The sequence below is a fragment of the Buteo buteo genome, chromosome Z (assembly GCF_964188355.1).
Source record: "Buteo buteo chromosome Z, bButBut1.hap1.1, whole genome shotgun sequence".
Lineage (NCBI taxonomy): Eukaryota > Metazoa > Chordata > Aves > Accipitriformes > Accipitridae > Buteo > Buteo buteo.
Window position 1 is genome coordinate 58614114 of NC_134204.1, and position 25753 is coordinate 58639866.

Consider the following 25753-nt stretch of genomic DNA (forward strand, 5'->3'; position numbering starts at 1 on the left):
GCATAGAAAAATCAGTGTTATTGTCAACAATAAAAGACAGCCCACAACTAATAAACTGTAACTTCAAAAAATAGCTTGCTTTCTTACACGGTAGTGACATTAGAACAGCTACAAATAGGCACAGAATTTCCAAGAAATTTATGGGGTTTGAGTAGACCTCTCTCCCTCCCCAAAATTAAACACAAAAAATGTTTCCAAAGTTGTTTTTTTTTTTTAAAGGATGGTCAAATAACTTGCTAAAAACAGTATTACCAGCTTCAGTCTGCACTTAGCTGGATTTCATCAGCAAACTAGTGAAGTTTCACTAATCAGCCTATCTCTAGGCTGACAGATCTAGGGAGACAGATCTAGGAAACATGTGAAATGAAATAAACATGAAAACTGAAATATCTAACGGAAGAATATACTTAAGGTTTCTTACCTGGATTTCTAATTACATGTGTATTCACATTGCTGCTAATATTCTGGTCATTGTGTTGCTAAAACAGACAAGTACAAAAACTCATTACTAAATCCCAAATCCCAAAGTTCCCCTGAATTCATTAAAAAAATATCCTAACAAAAGAGACTATACAAACAGAAATACTACTTGAAGGGTATTTCTGTGTTCTTTATAATCCTTTAAATCTAACAGAAGACTTATAATACTTAATATATATTTGTGTATTTAGAAAGGGTCTGAAAATACTACCTGAGACTCTTGGCGTTTTTTAATTGCATGTTTATACAGTTTGTGCAGTTTTCTGGCATCAAATTCTGTAAACTTAGAGACAAAAATCCACAAATTTCTGAGGAAGAAAAAAAGAGAAGTTACAATTCTTCTATACATTTGTTTTTCTTGTATTATACAACAGTAATTATTTGAACAGTACTTCAGTAAACCAGAAACACTAAAATTTACACACTATTGCCTAGCTGCACAGCAAATATTACCCAGCTGTATTTCAAACATTTGAAACATTAATTAATTCCTTTAACAATTTGTCACTTTGTAATATTTTTACATACTCCAGAGTGCAAAGTGCATACTATAAGTACTAATAACAATTGTGTTAACAGAATGATTGGTGAAACTGCTGAAAAACGTAGCCATCAGTTTATGTATGTCTTCTGAAAGTTTGTTTGAATTTTGAGTATTTACCACTCAGTAAATAAAAATTTAAGTAAAAATTCTTCCACACTTGAAATCTCTTACAGTGTAAGACAGTTTATAGGCTCTGTAATAAATGTCTGTTTTGTGAATCCTTGTAGATTCATATCCACAAATTACACTTACATAGTTCTGAACTCCCAGAAATTATAGTTTGTAATGAAATAAAAAATGCAAACAAAATGTCTGATGACAATACTAATGCTGAGAAATGTAATATGCATGTTTTTTCTAAAGACTACTTTATTTGATACTTTGAATCAGATTATTCAAACTAAATAATAATTTACAAACTATCAATGTGGCAAACAGTCACATTGCTTCCAGCTGAAACATGCATTTTAAATATTATTTTCTACTGATAACTTTTAATGACAATTAGCTGTACTATTAACTAAAGTAATAGGAAATATATAGAAATTTCCTTTTTTTTTTTTTTTAATTTTATTTAAATGGAGTGCTGTAGGAATAGAAGCAAAAATAATCTATCCTGCTGCCAGTTCTCTAGAAATATTAGTTTGAATCAAAGAGTCTAAGTTCAGGACATGGTTTAGTGGGCATGGTGGTGGGCTGATGGTTGGACTCGATGATCTTAAAGGTCTTTTCCAACCTAAACGATTCTATGATTCTATTTGACCTACAAGCCTTGTTTCATGAAAATATCAGTAAGAGTTTTTCCACTGAATTCCAAAGCCTGATCAAAGCCTTTGAAGCCAAATGAGAACTGTGAAAGAGGATGGAAGTGGCATGGCAATAAATTTGTGCCTAATCTGTGCTTGAAGGAATGAAAGAAGAACAAATCAAGTCTTTTGCTGTCAAGATGCCAAAACCGTGAAGAAAACATTTGCTTCTATGATCACAGGTAACCAAGCTGAAGTATAGAATCCTTTTAGTCAAATTTACAGGTGGAATGCTTAAAAGAGTACAGAATACTAGTGTTCAGAAGTATCTGAAGTGTGCAGGCTCAGGAAGCAACAGTCTGCTCCTTCAATGTGATTATTTAAACATTGTTATTTAGGTCTAGAGGTTTGCAGAAGTAGACAACTAGTCAATAGTGTGTGTAATGACACCTGTATAACTTTATAGAAGTAGCTTAACTACACTTCTTATCAAAGATAGCTGAAATACATATAATATTGTAGCATTATTATGAATAGTGGTTCTATTATGAGTTTCTGCTTAAGAAATATAACATTTACCAAAATATTAAATATGGATCTTGTTTTTGTTTCTCAGATCACCTTAATATTTTGAAGTACAGCAAGTAAAAACAGCAGAAGCATTCTACATGAACATAAGTCTTCAAGAAAATGAAACACAAGCTTTTGTATATGGAAGTGCAGGATGTATTTTGAACCATAAAAGATTAAAGTACGCACTCTGATAAAAGTAACTCAAATTGCATTAAGAACTTAAAATATAAGTTTACAAACCAACATTTTTTCTTAATTTTTTAAAATTGTCACCTCAAAAATGCACTCTTCTTTCATTTTTTAAATACATCTGAGTAAGTTATGATAAATACTTTTATCAAGTCATAATTACTATGTAATATGTAGTATAATTTTAGAGTATATTTTAAAAAGAATAAAGAATTCTGCAACTCAAAATCATACAAAGTTCAACAGAAATTTAGAATTACCTATTTTTAGCAGGAATTAAAAAAAACAAAAACAAAACAACCCTCAAAGTTGAAAAAAACAGATCCTTAAAGGTAAGAATTCCTTTCCACTAAACACAGTCTAAGTAACAAGTTATCTAGTGTTCACTTTCAGTTGTAAGACGTGAGATGACGCCACCTACTGGAGAAAATGCATTGCTATACAGTACGAAAAAGTCAATCCACCAGAAGTCAGAACCATCTATAATCATCTTTTTATAGATTCCTATTTAAAACAGCAGAAAGATATAAGAAAGGGAGAATAAGAAACGAGAGAAATAATTTAAAACTATCCTGCTTAATAGAAGTGATTACAGATTGTCCTTTTTCAAGAAAAAATGTGGAGAATAACTTACTTTCTCCACTGTTTAATTTGTTCAGGATTTGTGTACTCCTTTAGACATTCAGTAATGTGATCCCCAATTTTGATTAGACATTGTCTAGTATGTTCCAGCTGCTCTCTTTCAGAAAGGCCCTTCTCTGGTCGATCCAGCTGTTTTAATGCTGCTTTGACAGGCCTCATTCTTTCTTTGCACTGTAAAATGGAAAAAAGGAATGTATTAATTAAAAGAAAAAAAGAATTCTAGAATGGAGGGGGGAGATGGGGCAAGGGGGGGCAAGAGGGAGGGAGGGGGCACGATGAAGGGAGAGTGTGTGATGGGGGGAGAGACAAAGACAGTATTGTTACAAACCAAATGAAACAAGTTTTGCTCACATCTCTTAAAAATGTTTCACAGGCTTCCTTTGGAAAAAGTTGTATTTTAAACCCAGTTGGAAATTTACTGCTCTATGAAAGCATTAAATTGTATAAAATAACAGGTATCAAGGATATAAGGAAGCACTAATTTAATATAAGGGATTTTCTGAGGAAAAGGATTCATTACAACTGGGTTTTACAATCATAACTTTCAGCACAAGCATATAGGACAAGACTTACACTTTTCAGCACCTTGAAAGCTATATAAACTCAATGTCAAAATTAATATGAAAGGGTTCAGTACATTTGAGATACTTTCTGCAACAGCTAAGCCCGGCATTCAGCAGAGGATCAACGTTGCTTCTCTTAGCAGTTTTTAAACCTCATTCCTATGGAGATACTAGCAGAATGTGCGCTATCTACAGTAAAGCTAGTTTTGGCATGCCTGTATTAGTAACGACAGTCATGGCAACACAGATATGTGTCATATGTGCATTCTTGAATTTTCACACTCTGAATCACATGTTTTAATAATAAGTCCAGATAAAACTAGTTAGCATGATTTAAATTAGACACTTGCTTAGGAACACCATCCAACTACAATGGCAGGGTAAACAGATGAAATGCATATTCTCCTTGTCACAAAGAGCCAAATTTGTTAAGCCTGAACAACCCACAGTAGTTATTTCCATTTGAAAGTGTAGTTAAATATTCAATTAGACCGCATCTGATTATGTCATAATGATAGAAAGTACATTCCAGAACAAAAAGCCTGGACAAAAAAAAGTTTTTCTATACACAGACCCAACCTAGATTTACTCCCAGTAAGAACAAAAGGAAGTCTGCAGATTAAAAAAAAAACCAAACCAAAAACCAAACCAAAAAATTGTTTGTTTTTTTTTTTAAACTAAACAAATGTTTGGAATTGTATGAAATGGATTATCACCATTACCATGTAAGCATCTAGGGACAGCTCAGAAAAATCAAGGAAACTGTTCCATTGCCAGATCATACCACTAAGTAATTAAGGAGCTGCATTACATATTGCACTAGCCACAACTTAAAGTAGCCTTTAAAAGACAGCTTACATAGTGTACTGCTTAAATACAGAAGTGACCAGAAAAACATAACTGTACATGGATATCAAGTGATTTTCTGTCACTTAGCCACGCAAACATATCCACCTGAATCACTCAAGGCTCATCCTGGAAATCACAGGTGAGTTACTTGATGTTTAGAATGAAACCATACATAGACCAGTCACTGTCACAGCCAGCACCCACAACAGCTCCAATAAACCTGGCTGGCAGAAACAAGTAACTGTCGAAATCTGAATGATGAAACACCCGCAGAGAGGAGCTGCTCAAAGTAACTCACTGTTACCTTTCCAGAGGCCCCAGCCAACCTATAAAACCTTACAGAAACTGTGTGTATGTACCTTTTTTCCTCTAATATTGATTTTGTTCTTAGTCAGAAGTAGTGATTAAACAAAATTCTTTTGGTATCAGAGACACTTACTCCAGCAAGGTATTTCTAAGGGCTTTAGCATTTGTTCCTTCCTGTGTCTACTAATTTATAGAGTCAGCAATACTTCAAGAGGGAAGTGCTGAAACTTAATTTCTCATGCTATCTTACAAAGAAGAAAGACATATAAGGTAAGAAGCAGCCAGAGACTCCAACAACCACATTGAAGTTCATTCATATCTGCTCTTTAAAAAGCAGAATACACAAGTTATTCTTGAGGATATACCTTTACAGTCCGTATTCTAAATCTATTCAGCACACAGACCACTGGGTAAGTTTTCCTACTATCTTGCATAAATACAGTAAATACAAAATAAAACTGCTAGAATGAAGACAAAAGTTACTTTAGTACAGTGTCAATAACACTCACTGATTTGAGACTTCACTAGCAAAAGACCACTTGCGTTACTGTGCTCAGTAACAGAATCAAGAACATCAGATATTGCCCTCATTTAGACTGTCAAGCATAAACACTAACTTACAAAAAGGGACTTACCACACTAAAAGTTTTCTGATCCAGTTCTTCAGATTCTTCTGATATAGGAACTGGTTCACTAGTTGCAGTAATATGAACTGGGGTATCCAGCAATGGAATTTTTTTAGTTTTTTCTTTATTCTCAGATTTGATTTCATTTATCTAAGAACAAGATATAAATACTTTCAAATAAACATTATTTTGGCTCTGGAATTATTCTATATGACAATCCCCCTAACTACTGCATTCTCTTCAATAATAAGAATAAAAACTATGCTAATATTCAGCGACAGTACCATTTACTTTCTCTGTAGGATGGAAAAGGAAAACGGAAAAGGAATAAAAAAATTTCTTGCACATACTTGTACTTTCAGTCCAACTAAGATATGTATCATTGAAGACGTAATTTCCCATTTCAAATGCCTGTCCTCACGGTTTCAGGTAGTAAAAATAAAACTTAAATGTTGTAAAAGACTTCAAGGAAATGACAACTGATCAGATCCAAAATACCTTTTCATCTCAAAATCACTGATGTATACCTAGTGGCCTTTTCTAGTGCTATATAAGATAAATAACCCTAGTTACCTTCTCTTCCTTTACTTCTTTTTCTTTCTGTGTGGATTCTTTCACTTTGTTTTCTCTCTTTTCTTTAGTATCTTTTTCTTTTAATTCTTTCTTATCCTCTTTTTCTTTTTTCTCTCTTTTCAAATCCCTCTTATTTTCCTTTTCTTTTATCTCTCTTTTTTCTTCAGGTTCCTTCTTTATACCAGTATCTGGCTCAGACTTTTCTTCATTTTCTGCTTTAATTTTTTTATGTGGCTGTTTCATTGAAACAATCTCATCCTGCAATATGCAAGCATATATGTCACATCAAACTGTGTTCCTATCTATACAAGTTTCATAACTATCTGATTAAAACATACTTTATCTGTGCATTTTCTTCCTTTTGGACATAGATTTAATATGTATCAAACGGAACTGAATGCAGTTGTAAAGAAAGATGAGAACTACTCACTCACCTCCTCGATGTGAGCAAGCACTGATTTAGCAGTGATAGTGGGGGTAAGAAATTATGTCCATTTAACTTAGAATTAACTTAGAATTCTGTCCCTCTAAAAGGTAGTTAGGCTCTGAAGAGCTAAGAACTGTAAGGAAGTAGGTCTCACAAAACTGCGCTGATTGGTCAGGACACTCAAGTGATGGGAATGTTAGAAGACCTCTGTCTGTAACTTTTTACCAATCCCATATTAAACACTCACAGGAGAAGGTAACAGATTCCCAACTTACTCTTTTCCAGAGGTGTTCTTTTACTAGGCTTAAAAAAAAAGTCTTAGCTATGGATTGTCTGATGGGAGCCCATGTAATTATTTGAGGGTGAACAAAATACCACTCCATTTGTCTTTATAATACTCACAAGGTCTGAGATGGAAACTCAAATCCTTCCAGACACAGAAAAATACTACAGTAAGTAACAAAAGTATTACGTACAGGTGCAAGAATTATTATAATCTTTGGATGATAGGAGACGAAAGGGGACAGCATTCTAGGCACTTTCCCAAAACATAACAAGTCAATCAACTGACTGGCAGTGTTTTCTGTTTTGAGTAAGATGAAGTCTAACACTCATTTTTTAAGTAGTCTGAACAGTTAATTTCCTTAATTTTAGGATTCAGTGGCCCATGTTAATTTACTGGGAGCTGTGACACCACTTACAGTTCTTAGTCTTACATTCCAGACAAATTATTGGATTTATAAACATAAGCCAGTCTACATTCAATTTTTTTTTTCTGCCTTTACATTTTATTCCTCATAGTACCATTTGAATACATTCAGGAATGCTTTAGTTAAAAATAACTATTTTTTATAGATCTATCACAGTTCTTCTAAGGCTGACTCAGTTTTAACTATGTATTCGCATAAGTATTTTTTCCATCTAGAGTGAGTTGACAATTACAATGGTTTGTAATAGTTTAAAATGGCTATGCAAGACACTTCAATTTAGTTTATTTTAAACCAAGTAAGAAGTATTTTAATGATACATACAGATTTGCACTGATTTATTTCAACTACTTCCAAAGTCATAAAATCAGCTGTGACATGACCCTGAACTTCACCTAACTTTTTATCTCTAATGGTTTCTGCTGTGTGATAAATGTTCAACATAAAAAGACCCAACAAAAGTAGAGGCCTAAAGCAACACATCAGAAGTAAGAAAACACAACAAGGTTAAATAGTCAGCTAAATAGTCTTTTTGGATAATGAAAGCTATGACATATACAGGAACTTCCACATTCAAATCTTGAAATACCATTTATTCATGCTGATCATTCTAACTGAGCTTGATTTTTTTCCTGAGCCTGGATAAAAAACTTCACACGAGAAACCACTATCAGTAGTTAGAACACATTAGACAGAAACTTTAGGCTTATAATTGTGTGTTACGTTAGGCTTGCATTTCTAGCCGATACAATGCTAATGTCTTTAAAGAATGCTGAAACTGAGCAATGCCACTTGTAATTAGACCACAACATTTTTTTATAATTTCATTTGGAAAACTACTCATAATTCATCAGTTACTGGCTTATCATTAAATACATACAGTCTTCCATCTGCTTGTCCTGATGTACACATCAACTGTAGTGGCCACGAGAAAAGGGTGACATTCAGGTGCTTTGATTTTATTAAGTCAAACAGAAGACAAAATAAAAACTGATACTAATAGGAAGAACTGAATAGCCATCTTTACCATATGAAAGATATTTACCTTGCTATCCTCATCATCATCTTCATCAGATTTTTCTGAGGGTTGTGGTGAAGAATCACTTTTTATTTCTTCTTTTATTTTTGCAGCCTTTATCACCTTATTCTTCTTAGTTCTTGTTTTCCTCCTCTTTGAATTGCCCTGAAGGTAAATTGGCCTCTTTAATATGTCAACTGACAAGCATCTTTGCACCACAGTTGCAAAAAAAATAATTTGTTTTTACATCAAATAGAGGGTTCATTTTATTTTATTTATTGCCACTAATGACCACTACTTTTCTCAGAACTGGAGACAGAGCACAGTGCAACAGTAGTTAGGCTCATGTAATATGAATAGCAATACAGAGTAATACTACACTAAGAAAAAGAGCAGAACTAAATAAGAAAAAGAAAAGGATCAGCTGACATGCCCATAAGCTTATTGTTTTATCTCACTAATGAATGCCAAATTTTACTTACTGCACCAGCAAGCCTTTGTGCTTCCTTCCTTGCAAGGTCTTTATTCAGTAATTTAATGAGGTAGTCTGCACGGGTCTGTAACTGCTTTGCCTGGGGTTTCTTATCTGGATCATCAGGCAAAATCTGAGGAGAATAATGGTAGTATCACAGCTATGAGTATGTATTATCGAGTTTGAAAGATGCTAGCCTGGAGCACACAGAACAGAAAAAGCTGTGTAAAAGGTAGAAAACAATCCACTTCAACTATATATAGCAAATATGCCAGCATGCTTGAAGCAATGGAGAATTTCTTAAATGTCTTCATTTCTCTCCAATCACGCAGCCAATGCAGAGTCTTGGAAATTGCCTCAAAATTTAAAACAAACTCAAGAAATCAGCCACAGATTTCCATTTCCACTCTGATAGTTTATCTAAGAATTCTGAGCTCCTGTACCAGTAATCCTCAGAACTGCTGTGTCTGCCTCATTCATCTTCTAAATGCAGAATAGGGTATTGCAGATGCCAAAAATATAAGTGGGTGGTTTCAAAAAACAGGCAAAATAATGGACAGCAGGAATAGGAATCATTACTAAACTAATCTGGACACAACCCTGGCCCCTCAAATCCCAAAGCTGTAGGTTGTTGGTACTATCACAAAGTTTACTTCACCACAGTATTTCCCTCAATACCTGTTGCTCACTAGTACAGCTATTCTCATGTTGTGAATACAAGACAGCTTCAGGTGAAGAACCTGGTAATTAAGTGGGTATGGGGAAACCAAATCAAATCTCTAGAAAAACCTCCCTTCCAAAAGTTTAAGGACACAAAATGGACAAAACCAGAACATGTAGAGTAGGAAAAATTCAAATGACAGAAGTCCAATTACATGGAAATATGGCAACATAATTGACTGCAAGAAGGCATACTTCAGCCGAATAGAGACCTTAAAATTTCAGTCATCATAAAATAAGCTCTCTCAGTAACTGTTCTTAGTTGCATTATTACCTAAACAAGAAGAGTCCTTGATGAAATGTTGTAGATGACATACCTTCTGTGTCAAACTGAGATCAGGATCCATTTTTATCATTTCCCAGCTGCCATAACCATATTCATAGATGCCTATTAACAAATTGGAGTCATCTTCCTTACCCCAATCTATATCAAAATGAGCAGCCTTGGTGTGGCATGGGATGACATATCTAGCAGAATTAAATTAGAAAGACAAATAAGGGATTTTTACTTCTGAAGCAAGGGGGAAGGGAACATATTAAAAGTGATCTATCTAGATTTATTTTCTCTGCTGAGATGCTGGTATATTTAGAAAATTAATCCAAATATTTATTGTTATCTTTTCATAACATTTCCATAAAATATTTACTGATATCAGCACTGAAATGTGTTTTAAAGCTGATCAAGACTAAAATATGAGGAACAGATATCTGTCTGTGGCCATGAGCTGCATCACAGAGTTGGCTAACCATGAATAAAAGCATAAGTCATCATCCAAGTGTAACTGCTAACTAAGTGGATGGTTTAGGGATAGTGATACACAGGGTGGCAAGGGAGAAAGTTCAGAGGGTAGAAACAACTGCTGTTGTGCTTTCACAGACACTGCATTGCCCTCACACAGCGATGACATACAGCAGCTCCTCAGCAAGCCTCAATTCCAGTCCTGATTATTATTAGTAACTTAACACAGTCCCCAGTGAATACAATTGAGAAGCCAGAGGTGGTACTGGCTTCTATGGCAAGGGAGGAGAGAATGAAGAACAGATGTGGAGCAGGTTACTGCTTACAGGAATAGAAGGACAATGCTGTCAGTGTGCTTTGAGTCAAAATTGTCTGAAAAAAAGTAATGAAACTTGAAAAATTATCTCCATTACTACTACCACCTTAAAAAAAAACCCCAAACCAAAAAACCACACAAAACCAAAACCCAATACCTTTTTCTTTCTTCTGGATCTGAAGGAATGGATTTGTGCAATGGTGCCAACTCTTCTTCATGAGAGATGACTAGCTTTGCATTCACCTGCACTCCTGAGATTCGGAATGTTGGGCCTTTAACTTTCCCAAGTCTACCTCCTTAAAATAAGTGACAAAGCTGTTAAAATATTTGCCTTTATGATTATCATACAGAAAAACATAAAGACAAGAAGACTGATGCTATAGCAGCAAATTTTCAATTATATCAAATGACCTTTTCTTAACCAGATGCTTGAATTAAGCTCCAGAACAAAAGGTATTCCAGATAATAACACATTACTTTTAAAATTCCACAGTCAAGCAAAAACATACTGCATTCTCCAATGACAATTCGTACACAAAGGGGAAAAAAAAAAAAAAAAAGTAGTCATCTTACTATATCCCTTTTTTAAAATCAACCAGCATGCCAACATAAAAGTGTTTATATTTTCCCCCAACAAAACTGACAAAACTGTTTTCTGTTATGATCACAGCGCAAGAGTAATTCAGACTTCTTGACATTTTTTTATTGCTCCCCAAGCCCCCTGAACACACTGTACCTGCTCTTTCTTGTCCAGATGAATTGTCCTTTAAAGCTTTAATGCATCCATTATGTACAAGCTCTCCCAAACGTCTAAGATCTGTCTCTGATTTATCAACTAGCTCAGCATCTCTAGCTACAGCATCTAACCTGTAATAAAACAAATACATATTTGTATAGCTCTGAAACTTTAGTGATTGTGAATGACTCCTTCAAACTTTGAAGCTGGAGAAGTGATCATGTAAGTTATCAGTTACCTTCATTTGCTATGCTGTGTGCAATTTTGATCCAAGGGGCAGGGGGTGTTGGGGGGGGGGGGGCAAGTGGTTCAGATATCAGAGGACAATACAACAAGAACTGTAAAGGACACTAACCCTACAGTGTTGAGTTAATTACTGTACATTTCTTCAAAAAAAGAAAAAGGAATAATTTTATATATATATGTTCATACATATATCTGTATATATAAATATATAGATATTTAAGGAAAATAAGGATGGGAAGTTTTTCTTAAAATACAGAATAATAAAGAAAGCTTAAAAATAAGAACTGACAACACGGAAAAGGCAAAACTAACTTTGACAGTCACAGTGGATAAACTGATAGGCTTTCAACAGGCTATCAAACAAGACAACCGAATGATTATTGCCAATGAAGATTAAACAAGACAGCAGGTGAAGTATAAAGAGAGTAAGCAGTGCTGCAAATTGACGTCTGTTGTGTGGCTGTTCATGCACATACCACACATGAAGAAAGGTAAGATATTATGCTAAAGTCATGTTATATTCAAGGCAAAAGACTAAACACTGTATTTTCTCTTCAGCCTAAGGTTTCTTGTATATTGTTCTAATTTTTATGAAAACAAGATTAAATTGCTAGACAAATAATAATCAAACAAGTTTACCTTTCAAGAGGGCCACCAAATTTCTTGTAACTCTTGATAAACCTAGTAACAGAAAATAATTTTGCCATTTAAATGTATGCTTAACTAACTAAATTGGTTTTAAAATTGTATTAATACAATAATTGATCTTAGTATAATGCTATATGGACAATGGGGGGAAAAAAAAAAAAAAGTTGAGAGAGTAGGGCAGCTTAGTATATCCAGATAACACAAAGTCAGAGTTTTACTGGTTTAAGAACTGATGTAAAGAAAACAATAGAAGGTACAATTTATTTTAGAAATTGCTTTATTAATTTCACAAGACAGAAGATTTAGCAGCTGGATGTGTCTAATCATAAGAGTTTAATGTGGATTTACAGTAAATAGAGATTTCAGGCATTAAGTTATGCCTTATATAGTAAAAGGAGCAATCTGCAGCAGCTGATTTGACATTTTGGGAAATATGGCATGAAAGATACTCTCTGTAGCCATGTGTAGGTAATGGAAAGAAACTGGAGTTACCCAAGATAGGAAGGAAATGAAATAAAAATAAATAAAAATAATTCTAAGAAAAAAGAAAGAAAAATTTCTCAACAACCAAGGCCTCAAATTGCTAGTGCAAGCACAAGAATAGCCTTGAAAAAAGAACCAATTCACTGTGTTGTTAGATGAAATGGAAAGGCAAAAAGGATCTTTAAAGTTATTTCTCTAACCAAAAATATTTTGAAAGCTTTACAACTTCTTAGAGAAACATGCATACTTCAATTTCAGAAGCAAAAGTAGTATTTCACAAACCCAAAAAGGTAAACCGCAACAATTCCTCCTCCTTCTAACAAAAAAAATATTTTAGCACCAAATAGTGAAGGGACCTGCTGTACAAGATTCAAATAGGATTTCATTTTTTTTTAGTTTAAAAAACCATGATACAACATTAATTGAATTACAGTGTCAAAAAGTTTAAAAAGAAAACAAAATCCACTCAAATTTTTGTAGCTGTCACCAAAAGGATTTACATATTCTTTCAGCACTCTAGTTTTTAGATAAAATGATGGGAAACAGATTATTTCACTTGTAAGTTAAAAGAAAAGCTCACCCATTGTAACAACTGGTTTTTAAAATCATTGTCTTCATGGGTTGCAGGAATTAACCAATTTAAAACAATCAAGAGTATTTTTCAAACCTAACTTTATCCCTCATTAAAATGAGTTCAAATTCTTGCCATGACAGTTCGTTATGTCAGCACAACAAAGTACGCAAGGTAAAATATTAAATGCCTAGAACAAAAGAATTTTCAAAGAAATTCAGGAAAAAGACTGCCTTCTGTACTTGCAAGCTCTGTAATAATAATAATAATAATCATAATAATCATAATAATCATAATAATCATAATATTTTCTTGTCCCTTTAAATATGCATGTCCCCCCATATCTTACCGCCTGATCTCTGCATCACTAAATCCTTTAATATTTTCTCGAGGAATAGTTCGTGGTCTTCCACGTTTTTTAGGCCGTTTTCTTTCTGAGATGGAGTCACTATCTGATCCAGAGTATCTTCTGCTCCTACTGCGTCTCCCTTCACTTCCATTAAAGCTGATCTGGAATTTCAGAACAGGTAGTTCAAAGCTACGTGATTAACAACCATAAATAAAGTTTTACCTAGCCTGTCAAAAATACGTGTTCAGAAAAGGAAAAAAAAAAAACCAACTTAAAAACCAAAACCCAACAACAACAACCCCCAACAAAGAAACTAAACCAATAGCAATACAGAAGTACAAGTCAGTCAGAACCAAGAGACACCTGTTTTGCACAGTTTCTCATCCTTGGAAGCATGTATATTTCTTCAAGTTCTTTTTGTCTTTCCTCCTCTTCTATTCTTCGCCGCTGGACTTCTGGAATGATTTCTTCCCAATTTCTTGAATTTCTTTCTGGTTCCAATTCAATATCATCTTCATCCATATTGGAAAAGTTGGCCACCTTGTATATGAGAATATACATATTTTCATCAAATCAATACACGACTTTTTGAAAAAGACTGAGCAACTAATATTTTAGGAAAACAAAGTTCTAAAGTACATTTTTTATGTATTTTCATATATGCTATTCTTTTAGAATATATATAAAATTTATACATACAAAATGCTTCATGGAAGACTGTCCCTAATGAAAGTATTTTTATTAACTTATGAAACAGACAGACTCCATGCAGCATGGGATAAGATGAGAAAAGATGAGAACCTTTTAAAAGAAAAAGCTGACTAATACAGTTACATAATGAAACACCTCCCTGATAGCTGTATAAGTGTTGTTCCACTTCCTTCAAAATAGGGCTAACAACATTTGAATACCTGAGTTAATGTGAACCTATGGCAATATAAAACTCACCAAACATTAATACACTGTAGAAATCAAAGTATGTTGCAAATGAACGATCAGCAAGAGACCTATTTAATAATAAGCTGATCTAAACAAATAAATCATGCTCTGCATTTTTTTTTGCACCCAGATTATAATATGTTTAACTGAAACCACTTAAAATACCTGGAATTCAAGTTTACTTCAGGGTTAAAGCTGTTTCTAGAAGTCATTAACTAAAAAATGCAAACTTTGTATTTTGCATTCAACAATACACAGCTGCTTAACAAAGGCAATAAATAAAACACCAAACTACCTAGAATTCTAATCATTAATACATTCATAAATATCTCTTATTTTATTAGCAAAATACATCATGTATTTTTAAATGTTTTTACTGACGGTAGGTATCCTGTACATGTGAAAAGACATTTTATTAGAAAGAGATACAGAATTCACTTACTGAGGCATCTATTTCATAAGAAGGAAGAGGCAGATAGCTACACAAAAGAAACAGTACCATTTATAATGGAAAGTGTAATTATGGCAGGAGAGAGGGAACAGAGCAATACCTTGAACTGTGAAAGCAACTCATCTCCCACAGTTAGTGGACCTGGCTCATTTTCCCGAGTTTCAGCCCTCTTCAAGATTTCATCTATATCCATTTCCTAAAAAAGAATTTTCTCTTTACAACAAAATAATTCATACATATTTTCAGTTGTTTTACCTATCTAGCTCAGTAACACTACTTACCTGGGGCTCCTGTTCTTCCCCTTCAGGTTCTTTAAAAAGTTCCTCAGCACCAAACTTCAAAATTGCTGATAACTCCTCCTTATTAAAAGGTGTTGAGCTGAAATAAAGGATGTTTCAGGAAAAACATTTTATGTTAGTAACTTGAAAAAGTTCTCTATAATCATGAGTCAATTAAGGTTTTTACTGCTAAATAAAAACCTGTATTTTAAAAACAAAGTACACGTCATATGCAAATAAAAATCTACAAAGACAATATACTTTGCATCTTTACTTACTTAATCTTATTTTGCCTTTCATTAACTAAGTGAGATAACTTACATTTTTACCTGTCAAATATACTCAAGGGTAAACTGGTATGGAAATAAACACAAATATACCTTGAAGGAGTAGAGCCTGTATGTAGTACGGTTTTCCCTGTAGTGTCCATTCTCTGAATTACCAAATGATCTAACACCATCTTTTTCTTGGCTCTTTCAAGAATATCTTCTTCTACTGATCCTTTTGTGACTAGCCGATAGATATTAACCTATTAATATTTTTTAAAAAGTAAGCAACAACAAGGAGAAATCTCAGTCTTCACTACGTATGTTCTGAATTTATTGACTGTTTTCAAATACGAAATACTAGTTCAATCATGTTACCACAGTCTTCACATAAGTGTTTTAAGAAACCAGAGAAATAAACTCTTAGACCTGTCTTTTTTGAATTTCAGTGATTTGGCACAAGCATTGCCACAGGCAAAACTATCCTATGTCCAATTATTACTGTATGTCTTCTGCAAGAAAGAAACCTGAAGAGAACTAAAAAATACACAAGCAGGGGGAATTTGCCTGATGTAGCAGTTATTTTCTAGAATGACATGATGCTAATCAATGTGGGGACAGGCAAGCCCACAACTCTTCTCCCTCTCCCATCCATATACCACAGCTGCCATATTATCTTTCCATATAGGGAGATTTTAAAAAAAGAAAGTTAAATGAGCATTACTAACATTTTTAGACATACACAGCAAGTATTAGTTATTCTTAAAAATACATGAAGACTGAATGGTGCAGACAGAGTGGACAAGCTACTGCATGGAATCCTCCTTCACGTTTCGAGCTTAAAGCTGAATGTGCATACCTGTTTCTTCTGTCCAATCCTATGCGCTCTAGCCTGTGCTTGCAGATCATTCTGTGGATTCCAGTCAGAATCAAATATAACTACAGTGTCAGCAGATGCCAAGTTGATACCTAATCCTCCAGCTCTGGTAGACAGTAAAAAGCAGAAGTCCTGAAATCATAAAATAAGAAATAGTTTTATATACAATAGTTGTAATATTCTTAAAGGAATCAATATGACACTTGTTTATGCAGTCTGTGGTGCAGACTACAAAAGCATATACTACCAATTCCATAACTGTTCTACAGTTAAAGCTTCTTTAAGTATAAAGCAAACATTGATACCAATATTTTTATAAATAGTTACTGACTTCTCAACAGTTTAAAGGAAGCAGCATCCTAAAAGATTATCACCAATCAAAAAATCCCAACCAAAGACTGGCCAAAAAGTACAAAACCCCTACCGTTAAAGCCTTGTATGTTACAAAGTCCCTCTCCCACACTCCCTACCCCAAGCCCTGGAAAAGGAAGCAGCCATGCCAGAGCAGGGAAGACGCTTGAGCCTACAGGTAACTGCTTAAGAGACAGAAAGCTAAAGTCTTCTGCCAGGTTCAATGCTGTTAAACATATTCATGAACAATATGAAAATGTGATAAGCAACAAGGTGAAAAAGCCAGTAGAAGATAAAGAATTATTCATTCAGAGACAACCATGAAGGACTGCAGAAGGAGCTTGCGATATGCAATAAAACATATGAAATACAAGATAAAGTAAAACAGGTTAAAGAAAAATAATCCCAATTTTCAGTACAGTTACAGGAAACAGCAAACCATTACACTCAGGAATGAATCCTGAGAATTTCCACGTAGCCCTTAGCTTAGTAATGGCCAAAAACCCATACAGAACGTTCTGAATTTTTGGGAAAGAAATAAAAAATAAAACTCACTTTTCAGCCTTCATTTTTTGTGCAATGGTTTTTTATATTTCTTGGGAACAAATAAAACAGATTCCTTCGGAAAAAGATACCATACCTCTGATCCTTCTGCATTAAAATGATCCAGTGCTTGTTTCCTCAATTCCCCTTTTATTGATCCATCAAGTCTCTAAAGAGATTGAATACTATAGTTAAAAAATAATTCTTATACTATCTTCAAAATCAGAGCAACTTGAATTCTCAACTGCCAAAACTGTTATGTGAAGGAAAAAAAAGTAATGCAACACTTCACATAATTTTTTAATTCATCTGTTTCAGTTCAAAATACTGGTTAGCATATAGCAATTGCCAGTCTTTCTAGAAAAAGAACACATTTTCTTGTATCTTTTCTTAAGCGAAGTGGTGCAGATCACATAATCACAAACCAGCTGATATTGGAAGGGACCTCTGGCTATCGTCTTGTCTAACCCCGCTACTCAGGCAGCAACAGCTAAAGCAGGTTGCCCAAGGTCATGCCCAGGTGGCTTTTGAATGTCACAGAGGATGGAGATTCCATAACCTCTGGACAACTTGTTCCAGTGCTCTGTCAGCCTCAGAGTAAAGAAAAGATTTGTTTTGTTTTTTGTTTTATATTCAAGATTAAAGCTTCTTGGCTACTACCAAGCTTTTCGGCTACTACCAAGCTTCTTACCTGAAAGGGAAACTGACGATACTTCAGATATTCTGCTAGGATGTCCAGCATTCTCACCATCTGTGAGAAAATCAGAACTCTGTTGCCACGTTCTCGCAGACGAATCAGTAGCTTGTCAAGAAGGATTAGTTTCCCACTGCTACGTATTAAATGCTACAAAAACCAAGAAACACACATTACAAAATAAATTTATTTCAACACTAATACACACTGCAGTTGGTTAGACATTCATTTGAGGTTTGGTTTTGTTTCTATTGCTGTGGAAGGAAAAAGAAAAAAGGTAAATTCTGACATTCCTTAAGAATTTTATAGTTTAAAACGTGCATACTATATATAGTCTCCTAGACCTAAAAAAACCCCAAACCCCCACCAAATTCATGTGACCATAAGACAACACTGCTATATAAATTTACTAGCATGCAGCATTAACTGAACATGAAAGTTTACTCTGTGTTTAGCTGATTCTAACTGAAATCAACAGCATTACTAACTCGCATACTTTTAAAGGAAATGCATTGTTCAGTTTCCTCTCTTCAAATCACATCTTAACATCTCATCAAAACATGAAGTAAATATATGGGCTTAAAAATTTAAGCAGTTATGAGGTAGGCACAAATTCTTTTCTGCCAAATAAAAAATAAAATTTGGTAACCAATAAAATATAAGACTGAGAAAAAACTATCTTAGTACTACTATCTCTTCACTTCCAATCTTTTGAAAAGAAATAGGTACTGCTGCTTAATCCTTCTAAGTATTTTTAAACAAAGCCCATCAATCAAGTTTCTCAGGCAATATAAAGTGAAAGGAATCTCATTTGTGGTGCCTAACATTGTAACTCACCTAAAGCCTGTTAAGCCTTCTCAGCTGCATTGGGAGTAACTAGAAGAGAAACTCCAGCAAATGTGAAACTTAATGTTGAAAATGTTAGGCCTCTTTAGATGAAGACACTTGGGATAGAATTTTGGGGAGCGCTAAGTTTTCAGTTAGGTGCTTTTATTCTTTAAGCCAGAAAGGAGGAGAATTTTTGTCAGTGCACAAACTAGTAGCTTTGGAAAGGTATTTAAATGATCAACTTGAAAGCTTACAGGAAAAAATCATCTTTAGAAACATTTATGTTTGTATAAACTGCACCACCACCAACAGTCATCTTATCTGTTGCTGTGCTTCTCAGCAGTTTTGGTACAAATATTAGTTGACCTTAAAAAAAAAAAAAAAAAAAAAAGAAACAACAGACCACCTTTAGTAGTGATAATTGTTTTCAGCTTTGGATGCTTGTTACTTTCATTTCCTTTCACTTTGGTTGTTCACAGGCATACAAAGAACAGTATCTGATTATTAAAAAAAGGCTTAAAAGCATTCTGCAGATCACTTTCTCCTACCACATAGATTGCTGGTGTATCACTACCAGTCACATGCTTTTCCACTCTGTATTGAGTTTGCATGGCAAGGTTTGGGGAGGGGGGCACGCGCTACAGGGGTGGCTTCTGTGAGAAGCTGCTGGAAGCTTCTTCTATCTGACAGACCCAATGCCATACAGCTACAAGACAGACCCACCACTGGCCAAGGCCGAGCCCACCAGCAATGCAAAGTTGCTGCAGAACAGAAATGGCAGCTGGAGAGGAATGAGAACATGCAAGAGAAACAACTCTGCAGACACCCAGGTCAGTGAAGAAGGAGGGGGAGGAGATGCTCCAGGCGCTGGAGCAGAGATTCCCCTGCAGCCCGTGGTGAAGACCCTGGTGAGGCAGGCTGTCCCCCTGCAGCCCAGGGAGGTCCACGGTGGAGCAGATATCCACCTGCAGCCCGGGGAGGACCCCACACTGGAGCAGCTGGATGCCCAAAAGAGGCTGTGACCCCATGGGAAGGCCCACGCTGGAGCAGGATCCTGGCAGGACCTGTGGCCCATGGAAAGAGACAAGCCCATGCTGGGGCAGGTTTGCTGGCAGGACCTGTGACCCTGCAATGGACCCACACTGGAGCAGTTCGTGAAGAACTGCAGCCCATGGGAAGGACTCACATAAGCGAAGTTCCTGGAGAAGTGTCTCCCATGGGAGGGACCCCACACTGGAGGAGGGGAAGAGTAAGGAGTCCTCCCCCTGAGGAGGAAGGAGCAGCAGAGACAATGTGTGATGAACTGACCCCAACCCCCATTCCCCACACCCTTGTGCTGCTGTGGGGCAGGAGGTAGAGAAATTGGGAGTAAGCTGTGCCCGGGAAGAAGGGAGTGGTGGGGGAAGGTGTTTTATGATTTGAGATTATTTCTCATTACCCTACTCTGATTTGTTTGTCAATCAATCAAGTTAAATTTTCCCTAAGTTGAGTCTGTTTTGCCCGTGATGGTAATTGGTGAGTGATCTCTCCCTGTCCTTATCTGGACCCATGAGCCTTTTGTTATATTCTCTCTCCCCTGCCCAGCTGAGGAGGAGTGATAGAGTGGCTTTGGTGGGCACCTGGCATCCAGTCAGGGTCAACCCACCACACATTCACATTACATTTACCGGCTTAGCTGCTTTATTTGACTTGAGTTTAAAACAGATCTCAAGTTTATTTTGTGTGAAAATACACAGCCTGTTTCAAGCCATTTCCTTTTTACTTTGATTGTAATTAAAATTGGGGATATTTTATTTAGTCAATTATCTGTCAATTATTCAGTTCCACTTAAGAAACAAAAACCAATTCACTGACTTGTAAAACCCAGGATGCACATTTTCCAGAGAACTTGTTTCTTCTTAATACATTTCAATAAGAATTAATAAACTGCCAGAGGACTATAAAATTGTGTGAATATTACAGACGTAAAATAGAACTTTTTTTTTTTTCCTTAATTAAAAAGTGACATTACCTGTAAGGCCTCCTGCTTATTATAGAATTCATTGTCGTCTGGTGGTTTAATGAGGTAGCAATGGTTACAACACTTCTTGAGTTCCATCATGATGTTCAAAAAGCCTGAGGTACTGCCTTTTGAACCTTTACTGAGGGCTTTGTAATTCCTGGTTAAAATCCACCTATAACATAAGATGTACAATGTAAGTAATTTCTAACCGTATGTGGAAGCAAGAGGGATGTTTATATTTTGAGTGCTTACAAGCTAAAGAAAAAAAGCAGCTCCCAAAAGAATGTACAAACATGCCAAATAAAAGAAGCTACATGAATAGACATTAGACCAGTGTAATTCTTGAGCCCTTGCTTGCTAGAATTTTACTGTTGTGAAACCCTAGAAGTCTCGAGTTCAAATTGCATTATAAAAATCTATTATACTGCAGTAGCTTTCATGTGGACATATCACTAAACCAGCAAAATTTAAAAAGTGTTGCTATTTACTTGTAATACTGCTTCTGCAATGCACTCATTTCCATCCTCAGAATTTGTTCAACTTTAGCAGGTAAAGACTTTTCTACATCTTTTTTAACTCTTCTCAGCAGAAATGGTTCAAGTTCTTTGTGAAGACTTGCATAACCATACTCTCTCCCTTTGCCATGTTCCTCTTCAAAATCCTCCCAGGAAGAAAACCTTCAACATAATAAAGAATAAGCGCAAAATAATGACATACTGTGAATGACTGAAGATGCAAAATTCAAGAAGAGAACACAAACATAGAACGTGTATAAATATACCACAAGAGCACACACACATTTAAATTTCTTCCCCACTCCCTTCTGTTTAACTTATCCAATTTCTGAATTTTCATCTCACATGAAATTCCAAATACTTTGCCTGTAAATAGAAGAATGGAATTTTTCCAAACACGTTTACAGAATGAAAACTACTGAATTTTAATTTCTCCAGTGGAGACCCAACCTTTTTCTTTTTCTGCAAGGATACTCACCGAGATGGTTGATAGGACAAGAGGAAATGGCCTCAAGTTGAGGCAAGGGAGATTTAGGTTAGATATTAGGAAAAATTTTTTTATTGAGAGGGTTGTCAAACATCAGAATGGGCTGCCCAGGGAAGTGGTTGAGTCACCATCCCTGGAGGTATTCAAAAAGCAAGTGGACGGAGTACTTCAGGACATGGTTTAGTGGGCATGGTTGATGGTTGGACTCGATGATCTTGGAGGTCTTTTCCAACCTAAATGATTCTATGATTCTATGGTTCCAGAAATTCTGTTATTACATTTATCAAGAGCAGCATGAAAAAACAGCTGCATGGCTGCAGGGTGTGCAAAAGCACAAGAGGCTACCTAATGTACGTTTTGCAGCTTGTATAGCTTGTATAGCTGAAGCATAACTATCCTCTGTGCTAACAGACTAGGAGAATACACTTTATGATCAAATGAAGCATGGGTACTACACCATAGTGGCTTTCTTGTTAAGGTTCTGAAGAAGTCAGGACAATCCATAGCTCAAACTAAATGGAACTATGGTGCCTGGCATTTACAAGATGTCTGACAGGAACATATGCTCTCACACATGAGCTCTAACTTGTCTTAGGTATAAGCAGAAGTCAGTACAAAATAAGGTCAATACACTAAGCTTACTGTATGCAAACCGTATGGGAAAACCATACTGAATCTGACTGAACTACAGGATATTGGGCATCTTGGTACAAATTTATTTTCATTAATACAAATAACACAGAAAAGATTCTGTTCTATTTCCCTAGAGTAAATCTATACAGTTTTCTTCTTAGCCTAAGAAGCCTTTTTTCCAGGTTCTGACCCATACATCAATCCATCATTTTTGTAGACTGCTAAAATGGAAAAAGGTGACAACTGCTACCAGTATTACTTACCAGGAGCAGCATGAAAAAAAATATATGCATCTACTTTACACAGAATATTTAAATGATCTTTCAGTACCATTCTCTACTTCTATTGATTCTCGAATAACTACACTACTTCACAGTAACAAATTTGACCAAAAAAACGTTAAGAAGAATCACATAAAACTCTTCCTTACTTTTCTGGCATGATGAAGTGCAACAAAGACCAAAGCTCTTTGAGGGAGTTTTGCAGAGGGGTTCCAGTAATAAGAAGACGATGGTTAGACTTAAAGTCTATTAAAGTCTTGTACAGAAGAGAGTCGTCATTTTTTAAACGATGAGCTTCATCAACTCCTATGAATGCCCAATTCAGACCACCAAGGAACGACTTAAAGAAATGGAGGGGGGGGGAGGGGATAGTATACAAATAAACACATTGCGTAATTTTGCACATTGTATAATCAAGCAATAAACACCATCACTTCTTGGTTTATTTCAATAAAACATGGACAGCTATATGTTTTTAGTACTCATTATGGCTTTTACATTTGCAAGATTTAATGAAAGGCTGTGCAAGCATCCCAAGAAAGTAAAAATTAAGTTTAAAAAGAAAAAAAAAGGCCAAAAGTCTGACCTATATTAATTTTTACATGACAAAAAAAAAATCCCTATTGACCTCTTCTTCCCAGCATGTATAAACACATAAAGTAAAAATGTTCTGCTTCTTGACTATCTATAAGCTTCCATATACTGTTAGAAGAATTAACAATAACTCAGCGTGCTACCAGTATGAATACAGTATTAATACGTGTACACATACTACTATATACACAATAACAAAGAAAAACTACATGGGATTTCAGAGTTCTATATCACATTTGGGGCTAGGGATTGGGTTCTTTTTCAGCTCCTTGACAGTAGTTTGCAAACAAGTAGAGCTCTTTTAAGATGCAAAGAGACTATTACAGTAATGAGAATCCCAAGCAAACTGGACAAAAAGAAGTGTTACCCACTTAACAAAATGCAAAAAGGTTGAAAGCCTCACCACACTTACAGAAAATCTAGAAGTGCTTAAAAAAAAACAAACTAAAAACCAAACCAACACACACACACATGAACCCCCAAAACCCAAACCACACACTGTCATACTTCCAAAACAAAAGCTATCACACTCTCCATAAATTTAATGGGCCAACACCAAAATACATGCAAGTCTAAAGAGAGTTCTACACCAGAAAAATTATTTTTATCCCGCTGAAGAAGTGTAATTACCTTATCCTTCAGCAAAATTTCGTATGTTGTTAGAAGTATGTTAAATTTTAATCGTTTGGTCTGTGGATGCATCCATTCATGAGTTCTTATCTACAAAAAGAATCAAGAGAAAAAAAGGTCTTGTTGACTGGGGTAAATTTAACTACTGCAACAATGTAAATGTTTAAATGACATACAATAATATGCTCACAAAACAAAAGCAAAACATATTAACATACATAAGACTCAACTTCAAACCTGTCTAGGCACTCCAAAAATATTTTGTTTAAAGTCTGAAGAGACAGCAAAGAATTTCTACAACACATTTTTTACTTTAATGGATACGATTACTAACATTCAGAAAACACATTAATAAAACAAGCCAACAACTTTTCAGGAAATAAATTAAAGTCATGACTGGCTTGCCTACATATTTATTTTCACTGTATCCACCTAAATAATCATATTGCAGAAGATAATTTGTTCTCAAATGCAAGAATAAATTTTTAATCCTATTCACTATTAAGCAGGAAGGAAATCTTTCCCACACATTTATATCAGATCAAAATCTAAGCTTTCAATTTGCATCTTAAACACATAGTGTTCTAGTATTTGCTCATTCCTAACCAAAATATAGGACATTAGCAGAGGATAGGAATATGAATTGAGTCTTATTTATCTACAAGCCCTTCCAATGATAAAGAGAAATACTCACCATATTTCTGCTAGTTATATCTCCCAAGTAAACTACAGCATTCATCTGAGGAGCCCAAGTTTGAATCTCTCTTTGCCAAGATGTCAAGGTAGAAAGTGGCACAACCAGCAAGAAAGGCCCATACAATTGATGTTCATGAAACAGGTAGTTCAGAAAAGAAATTGTTTGTATTGTTTTACCCAGACCCATTTCATCTGCCAGAATACAGCTATTCCCTCTAAAAAAAAACAAAAAAAACAAACCAACAACAACAAAAATTTAGGGGTGGTATAGAGAAGGGGAGGCATTGGACAAGAAGAAATTATTATCTTTTGAGCATAAAAAACATTCATACAAGTTTTCAAGGTTTTGCAACTATACATCTTGAAGTTTATTTCCTTTTTCCATAAAAGGAATTTCCAACTCCTCCCCACCACTTAATACTTTAATTAAATTAATAAAGTTCACAAAAATCTTGCAAATATTCCTCATAGGTCTAATTTTCAAAGTATAACACTAATGTTGACATTTCAGAAGAGTTTGCTTTGGGTTTTCCAATTTTACTGTTTTAGGTTTGTTTGCTTTTTAAAAATATGACTTACCCCCACAGGAAATTAAAAGTAAAGCAACAACAGAGCTTAGCTGTTTCTGAGAACAGCCGTGGAATAAGTTTTGGTACTACTTAGAATAAAACGACTCCCCTCAGACCTCTACTTTGAGCTTACTGTATGAGACCCTCCACCTTCAAAAAAAATACAGAAAAATCAATTTCAAAGTTTTACAAATGCTTACAGTTAACAAACAGAAACTCTCATTTTAGAGCATACTTACTTGCACCATGAGTGAGCAAGCCAATTCAACCCATTTAACTGATAATCTCTTAATTCTAAACTTTCATGTCCTCCAATGTAAGATGGTTGCTTCTTTAGTGCAACAAACCTTGGCCTCTGTTTCAGAACCTGTCAAAAGCAAATTGATCATCAGTTCTACTACCAACTGAAGTTACCAAAATGTCTTCCTATAAAAAAAAATAGTAATAGGGATCTACTGCATCACCAAGTCTAATTTTCATCCATTGACAAAAACTAGGCTATATAAAAACACCAAGCAATTTGCAAGTTGAAATTGTTTTGATTGCTAATCTAAATTTCAAAATGGGAGTGACATTAATTCACCCAATGTTTACTT

At 35.1% G+C, this 25753-nt stretch overlaps 2 protein-coding genes across 2 annotated transcripts in view; one reads left to right on the forward strand and one right to left on the reverse strand.

Annotated features, from left to right (window-relative positions):
- The window catches only part of RGMB (repulsive guidance molecule BMP co-receptor b), a 54846-nt gene extending 51739 nt beyond the window's left edge, over positions 1-3107 (forward strand). Inside the window, exons 5-6 of the mRNA XM_075020785.1 lie at positions 1933-2012; positions 2387-3107. Coding sequence (XP_074876886.1) covers positions 1933-2012; positions 2387-2418 — 112 coding nt within the window. The 3' untranslated portion in view covers positions 2419-3107. The remainder of the gene's footprint in view (positions 1-1932; positions 2013-2386) is intronic.
- CHD1 (chromodomain helicase DNA binding protein 1) overlaps positions 1-25753 on the reverse strand; it is a 56667-nt gene that overhangs the window by 2595 nt on the left and 28319 nt on the right. The window contains exons 11-35 of the mRNA XM_075020777.1: positions 25397-25524; positions 24587-24803; positions 23893-23982; positions 22818-23008; positions 21241-21429; positions 20762-20924; positions 17920-18072; positions 17326-17397; positions 16317-16466; positions 15572-15720; positions 15195-15291; positions 15014-15109; positions 13887-14063; positions 13524-13684; positions 12112-12153; positions 11227-11357; positions 10648-10786; positions 9753-9903; positions 8726-8848; positions 8271-8408; positions 6092-6349; positions 5528-5668; positions 3167-3345; positions 692-788; positions 422-479 (exon numbers count right to left, since the gene is read on the reverse strand). Coding sequence (XP_074876878.1) covers positions 422-479; positions 692-788; positions 3167-3345; positions 5528-5668; positions 6092-6349; positions 8271-8408; positions 8726-8848; positions 9753-9903; positions 10648-10786; positions 11227-11357; positions 12112-12153; positions 13524-13684; positions 13887-14063; positions 15014-15109; positions 15195-15291; positions 15572-15720; positions 16317-16466; positions 17326-17397; positions 17920-18072; positions 20762-20924; positions 21241-21429; positions 22818-23008; positions 23893-23982; positions 24587-24803; positions 25397-25524 — 3490 coding nt within the window. The remainder of the gene's footprint in view (positions 1-421; positions 480-691; positions 789-3166; positions 3346-5527; positions 5669-6091; positions 6350-8270; positions 8409-8725; positions 8849-9752; positions 9904-10647; positions 10787-11226; positions 11358-12111; positions 12154-13523; positions 13685-13886; positions 14064-15013; positions 15110-15194; positions 15292-15571; positions 15721-16316; positions 16467-17325; positions 17398-17919; positions 18073-20761; positions 20925-21240; positions 21430-22817; positions 23009-23892; positions 23983-24586; positions 24804-25396; positions 25525-25753) is intronic.